General features: G+C 48.7%; 1 protein-coding gene across 1 annotated transcript in view; it reads left to right on the top strand.

Annotated features, from left to right (window-relative positions):
* The window catches only part of LAMB3 (laminin subunit beta 3), a 31,054-nt gene that overhangs the window by 2,741 nt on the left and 20,936 nt on the right, over positions 1-7,377 (top strand). The window contains exon 3 of the mRNA XM_081823203.1: positions 2,028-2,135. Coding sequence (XP_081679329.1) covers positions 2,028-2,135 — 108 coding nt within the window. The remainder of the gene's footprint in view (positions 1-2,027; positions 2,136-7,377) is intronic.

Here is a 7,377-nt window from a genome sequence, read left to right on the forward strand (position 1 = left end):
GGTTTGCTCCTGGCCCCAAGTTTCTTTGGGAATGAGCTGACAGCTGAGAGCCAGCTTCTGTCCCCCCTACCTGCCACCTCTCCCTTGTTCCATTGCCCTTTCTCCCTCTCTTACCTGCCTAACCTCCTAGAGGCTATTGGTTGACAGCAAGGAAGACACACACTAAAGGCACACAGTCCCTTCTAGTGCTCTGTGCAGATGTTCTCCCTGAACCCTCGTTGGCTACGGAAGTGGCTGTGTGATGAAAATTTGGAATCAGGATTTTAACTCTGCTGACTTCCAATTTCAGTTTTTAAGTTTAATGTATTCTATTATCAAATGTTACGTATAGCAGCTGTAATTTATTAGGCACATGTTATGTGTCCCAGACCTCATACTAAGAGTTTTACAGAAATTATCTCCCTTAATTTTCACAAGGCTTCCTGTGGGGCGCTTGTTACCTCTGTGTGCTATTGGGAGGGTTTGGATGTGTGCTGGGACCCCAGACTTTTATTTTATTTTTTTTTATAAAGATTTTATTTATTTATTTGAGAGAGAGAATGAAAGACAGAGAGCATGAGAGGGAGGAGGGTCAGAGGGAGAAGCAGACTCCCCGCTGAGCAGGGAGCCCGATGCGGGACTCGATCCCGGGACTCCAGGATCGTGACCTGAGCCGAAGGCAGTCGCTTAACCAACTGAGCCACCCAGGCGCCCCGGGACCCCAGACTTTTAATGGAAACACACAGGTGTCGAGTTTTCTGAGGAGTTAGAGATGGGGGGTGTACCGGGCAGCCCCAGCTGGAGATGAGGCATGATGCAGAGCTGCATTCCTGGTACCTGCCTCTCTCCATTCTCTCCCTCACCCCTTCCTACCAACTCCTGCTCCCACATACACACCTTCTTTAAGTCGAAGCTTCTGGTTAGTGCTTCTGTTCTATTTCCGTGACTTTGCGAGCCCTGAGCCAAGCACAACCTCATCCAGCACCTGCTGTCTGCCCACTGGTGTGGCATGAATGCAAGTGCATCAGAGATTTACGACTCTTGGACATTCTGCACCGCTCATTCCCCTGCCCTCAACCCCAGTGGCACTCAGTGGAATGGGAGTTGCAGGAGCAGTGGGGACTCGTTCCAGTTCCGAAATTGTTTCTCCCAGCTCCCGGTCTCAGAGTTTGGCTCCGGTTCGCTTGCTACCTCCTCTGCCTGATTTGGTCTCAGCGGCTAAATCCTATCAGCCTTGAGGACTTGCTTCTGTGGTTTTGGGGTCCATACTGCAACCCTTGCAATGGACATAGGACTTGGCCAGCTTTGCTTTGGGGTACCCCTCCCCTAACTTTGCCCTTCATAGGCCTGCCTGCCTTGACTGCCCTTTAACCATCCAAGCTTGGGCCCAGGCTGTTCTTTCCCAAAATGGCCCTGTCTCCTTGTCCTCCTTCCTTTAGTTCCTAACTAACCTCTGGGTAGACTCACTGTTCCCTAAAGCTCAAGGCATGTCTATGTTGCCCCCTTATCCTTGTTCTCTTCTGTGCTTTTTCTCAGCGTCAGCTCCTCATTTGAAAAATGACAGTAACAACAGCACCCTGCCCAGTGAGTGGTTGCGAGGACCGTATAAAGGAATGAGCCAGGGATGCCTGGGTGGCTCAGTCGGTTAAGCGACTGCCTTCGGCTCAGGTCATGATCCCGGACTCCTGGGATCGAGTCCCACGTCGGGCTCCCGGCTCAGCGGGGAGCCTGCTTCTCCCTCTGACCCTCTCCCCTCTCATGCTGTTTCTCTCTCTTAAATAAATAAATAAATAAAATCTTAAAAAAAAATAAAAAAGAAAGAAAGAAACTGTCAAATGCCATTAAAAAAAAAAAGGAATGAGCCAAGTAACCTTGGCTGGTGTCTGCAAGACACTAAATGTTACATCCTCTCTCCCCTTACACACCCTCCTCCTGGCACCTGTGTGTGCAGGCAGAGGCCGCCCCATCTGTGAATCACACTCCTGAGCAATTCCTCCCTTATTAGGATACCCACTCGCATACTTATTGAAATCAACTCTGCTCCCAAGGTGGCTGCTGTCAATCTGGTCTGCAGTGGACTGTGGGAGAATCTGGAGGCAATTACGGTTGCCGAAGTTGCCCTGCCCGGGGGTGGGGACTCTCTGGTCCTGATCCTGGCGCTGACACTGAGATGAGGGATGTGACCTTGCTAGCTCCTGGGTTCTCTCTAGACCACCATTTCTCCATTGGTGAAATGAAGGAGTTGGGTTAGTTGGCCCTTGTGTTTGCTCAGCTCTGGCATCTCCGCCTGCTTCTCAGAGGTGGCTGGGCTCTGTGTGACCCCGTGGGTTCATCATGGTCTCTCTCAGGTAGGGGCTTCTCTACTGGCAGGGGCTGAGCCGTGCCCTTCCGGTCAGCCCTGTGGGCTGCTTCAGCTCCCCAGGGACCAGTGCGTTTTGCCTGGAAGCTTTCTAGCCCTGATTTCTGCTTCTGAAAATGTCTCCTCCAACGTTGTGTCTGCTCCCCTAAATGCTTTATTTATCTCCCACTCCCTCCCTTGCTGGGGGAAAACTTAATTACCCAGCTGCCTTAATAACAGTTTTACCCAGTGCATTCCTCAGGTTAATGAGCTGTGTAAACCCAACAGCTGTTATGTTTATCTCTTGGAAACACGCTGAGAAGTAGTAGCCCATTGATATCCCCTCCATTCCAACACACACACACACACACTCGCACGCACGCACACGCACACATGCACACATGCACACATGCATGTCAATGCATCCACACGCACATCCCCCAGCAACCACTGCCTTTCTTTGTTTGACTATTGTCTGTTTTCTGGACCTTTGGCATGGCTGATATGTAGGCGGAGGATGTGTGAGCTCCTTATGTCTCTGTACTTTGGGACTGCCTTTTGCCCTCCTGTTTCCCAGAAGTTCTCAGCAGTTCTGAAACTTCCAAAGCTCCTGCCACTGGGTATCTGCTCTTTTGGATGAAGCATTGTTGCGTCCTTTGTCTGAAATACAAACACTCTTGGGAAAAGCACCGTATCAATCTGTCATCAACTGTTATATCTCAGCCAGGGTTTGCTTACCAGAAAATTAGCTGTGGCTTTTGTAAAGGGTTCCAAAAAAGTAAAGGCCAGGATGGGTAAGTTTTGAGGGATAGAAGGACATGGATAGGGACATTGGGGGAAAGTGTTACCATCAGGAGGAAGCAAAATTTGGGTTGGTGGCATGTGAGATTCTTGGGTCCTGGTTGTTACGGGCTGGGGAGTACAGCTTGTGGGGCTAGAAGGACAGAAGAGGGGGGAGAGATGTAATGGGAAGGCCTGGACAAACCTGAGTGGCCTCAAACTTTGCTGGGCTGGTCTCACGCCATTGCTTTTGGGGTTCAGGTCCCCCGGAAGTCTCGGCAACATCTTGCAGACGTACTTTGCTTCTTTTTCCTCGGGGGCTGTAGGAACCATGTCACTGGCAGAGCCTGCAGAGGTCCCGACAAGCAAAGCAATTCTCTGCACTTGGGTCTAGGGAAATATCTCTGTTTCTGGAGAGCTCCAGGGGCTGAGGCTGTCCTTTCCAGGGGAGAAGGCAGGGAGCATCCTGACAGCCAACTCTGGTCTCTGCCAGTGGCTGCCAAGTGACCACTGTGTCCCTTGAATTAGAACAGGGCTAGAAGGTTTAGGGGCAGACATCCTGGGACAGAAATCTCTGCTTTATCCCTTCACAGCTTTATGGACTTGGACACATTTCTTAACTTCTCTAAGACTTGCTTTCCTATCTGTCAAATGAGTATACCTACCATTTAGTGTAAAATACTGACCTCAGAGATTTTGGAAGGATGACATGAGATAATGTATGCACAGTGCTTAGGAGAGAGCCTGGTGCAGTGTAATTTCTGGGTGTGTGGTACACATCATTTCTAACCAGCTTCAGAGTTAGCCTCCTGAACTTAGTTTGGATGGCATGAGGGCAGCGTTGAGTTAAGCTTTGGTGAAGGTGTTACTTCATGATAAGAGAAAAGATGAAGTTGAAAGTGCCTTATGCACTGGGGCTTTCCTCCTCGGCACCACAGCAGAACCCGACTTTTGACCTTTACTGGCAATATCCACTGACTTAGAAAGGCTGAGGCTTGTGGATCCCAGTGGGGTCTAATGGAGGCCTAGCTGATCACGGGCCGTAAGGGCCCCTTCTTCTGCCCACTTAGCTGAGAGGAGTATTTCTCCAGTATGGCATCTGGTTAATGTCTTTTTTTTTTTCTTCCTTCCTTTGCATTCTTGTTTGGACTGTTTTAAACTTCTGAGCAGATAAGCTGGAGTAGGGGAGAATTCTAATAGCATGTTAGAGCAAGAAGAAACTTCATTATCGTATTCCATGCCTGCATATTACCAACGAGGAAGCTGAAGTGGAGAGAATGCCTTCTCTTGCAGACAGCTGTTTTTTTTTTTTTTTTGTCCTGGCTTCCTTTCTTTAGGCCCTGGCTGGCAGCCATGACCCTGATGCTATCTCCTTAGATAGATGCAAGCAGCCTCTGGCTTGCTCATGGGAGGGAGCTGGGCCATGAAAACCAGAGGCTGTTTTCCTGTTTCCCCCTCAAATTAGCTCTGTGTTCTACAAAGGCACAGAGCTTCGATTTGCATTTACCTTCCTTTTCCCACCTATTTCCACCGTGATTCAGGCTCCTGCTGGATCTTGCTCTCTCCTTTGCCCTCCCCCTAGCTTTCTGGGAGGGTTTGTCTTCAGGCGAGCTTCTAGAAAGCTCCAGGATAAGGGAAGAGGCCCAACCTTTCCAGATGGAGAGCAAGTAGGAGCCAAACTGGCTGGAGGCCTGACAGGCTGGATTGATAACAAGGCCGAGTCTCTGAGGTAGCTCAGCCAGGAGAACGTTGGCCAGTTGACCCCAGAGAGGGGGGCTGCTGCAGCTGAGAGCTTCGCCAGAGGCATGTAGCACACAGGAGGGGAAGAGCCTCACGTTGAGAGTCACGCACACGCATTTATTATACACATACTCACGTAGGCATACAAGAATAAATAGAAAGGGAAACTGAGGCCCAGAGGGAAAGAGGAAGTTAGCAGCTTGTCTTCATGTGGGCTTCTGCCATAAGCCGCTCTATTTCAGGTCTCCATCCAGCTGGCTGGTTGACAAGCAGAGCCACTTAAAATACCTGTCCTGAGCCTGTTGGCTTAGCCTGTCTCTAAGGATTGCAATAAATCCCTCCTTTAGCTATGTTTCTGTGATAAGCAGCACGTAGGTTTTAAGCCCACAAGAGCATCTGATCTTACCATCAGTGCCTGCACACGTGGAAGGAAGGTGGGGCGGGTGTGGGGCACCCCCAGGCTCACTAGGAAACCTGAGCCAGGAGGCAGGGTAAAAAGCCCCACTGAACACCCTGGACATTTTTTAGTTTGTTTTATTTTATAATAATGTCTATTTTCCTGGGTATAAAAGTGAATATATATCCAAGGTATTAAAGTTTAATATTATTAAAGAATAACAAATAAGGAAAAAAGTTCCCTGCCATCCTATTACCCAGAGATATTAGGTTAAGCTGCATGTGGTGGCCATTTTTGTAGGTCAGATTGGCTGAATATCAGCCATTTCATATGGTTCAACCTAATCTATTGGCATATTTCCTTCCAAACACTTTCTTTCCCTTTAAATTTATGTCTTTGAGATCATGACATATACATGTTTATGCCCAACTTTTGTTCTTCATAAAACATTATAATGTCAGCATTTTCCCCGAGTAATGAAAAACTTCCTGGGAGCAGTCTTTTTTTTTTTTTAAAGATTTTATTTATTTATTTCACAGAGAGATAGCCAGAGCAGGAACACAAGCAGGGGGAGTGGGAGAAGCAGGCTTCCCACCAAGCAGGGAGCCCAATGTGGGGCTCGATCCCAGGACCCTGGGATCATGACCTGAGCCGAAGGCAGACGCGTAACGACTGAGCTACCCAGGTGCCCCATGGGAGCAGTCTTTTTAATGGTTATATAATATTTCATCCTTTGGGGACCATCAAGGTCATTTCCAGTTCCAGGTTGAGCTGTTCTAGCTCTGGTGCCCCAGGCCTGAGGAAAGAAAGAGCCTTGTTTCTGGTGCTGTGTTGGCCAGGGAACAGGCCGGGATCAGGTCCCAGCAGAGCTGGGGAGGGAGCTCTGGTGACAGGGGGCCGGAAGGCAGCTGGCCCTTGTCTCTCTGGGGGACATGTGCTGAGTGCAGACAGAGGCTGGGTAGTGGAAAAGTTTGCCCCCGAGAGGGGAGTGGGGAAGTGCAGAGTGGGGAGAGGGGCACGCTTACTGCCAGGGACCAAAATAGGATTCTGGAGGAGAGTCAGATTCCAGCAAAAGGCTTCTCTTGCCCAGAAAGGATTATTTTAAGTGCTCAGGTATTGATTTCAGTGACTGACACATCTACAATTTCTGTGTTAACTGAGCTGGGTCAGCCTGAGAAGCCAGCTTTCATCCCAAAGTGCTCTCTCTACCTTAGGCTCCCCCATGGTCAGTGGCAGGGTCAGGCGAAGCCCTTTGAGTGAGACAGAGATTGTCACCCTTTACCATGCTTCCTGTGATGTCTGTGCACCCACCTGGTTTCCTAGCAGAAGCGAGAGGATGACACAGAGGGAGGGGGAGAAAGGGAGAGAGAGGAGGGGGAGGTGATAAGGGACCCTTTCTAGTGTTGATTGGTGCAGGGGCTGACATTGGCTGTCAGTCAGTAGAAAAGTCACTAGCCTTTTTGAGCCTCACTTTTCACATATATAAAATGGGAATAGGGGTGCCTGGGTGGCTCAGTCATTAAGCATCTGCCTTCGGCTCAGGTCATGATCCCAGGGTCCTGGGATCGAGCCCCGCGTCGGGCTCCCTGCTCCATGGGAAGCCTGCTTCTCCTTCTCCCACTCCCCCTGCTTGTGTTCCTTCTCTCGCTGTCTCTCTGTCAAATAAATAAATAAAATCTTTAAAAATAAATAAATAAATAAATAAATAAATAAATAAAATGGGAATAATATTCCTTACCACATAGGGCTGTTGTGAGGCTTAAATAGGTTTTCCGTATTCAAACTCCTAGCACAGTACCTGGCCCATAGTGGGCTCTCTGTCACATAATATTGCTGTTTTATTACCTCCCTCCCCCATCCCTCCTTTTAAACTCCCTGACTTCGGGAAGAGAATGTCTATGATAATTAAAATGTTAGCACTTATTGAGTATTTACTATTCATACTATGTGCAAGGCACTTTTCTAAGCACTGAGGATACAGGAAAAGGAAGCCCTTGTGGAGTATACATTTGTAGTAAACAGTTAATATAAGCAAATAAATAGACAATAAGTGTACAATATTTCAAGTGGAGATACGTACTATGAAGAAAAAATGTAGCAGGGCAAGCGGGGAGGGAGGGACAGTGAGCGGGGAGGGAGGGGC

This window comes from Leptonychotes weddellii, chromosome 6, assembly GCF_054177405.1.
Source record: "Leptonychotes weddellii isolate Sample4059 chromosome 6, ASM5417740v2, whole genome shotgun sequence".
In the NCBI taxonomy this organism is placed as follows: Eukaryota; Metazoa; Chordata; class Mammalia; order Carnivora; family Phocidae; genus Leptonychotes; species Leptonychotes weddellii.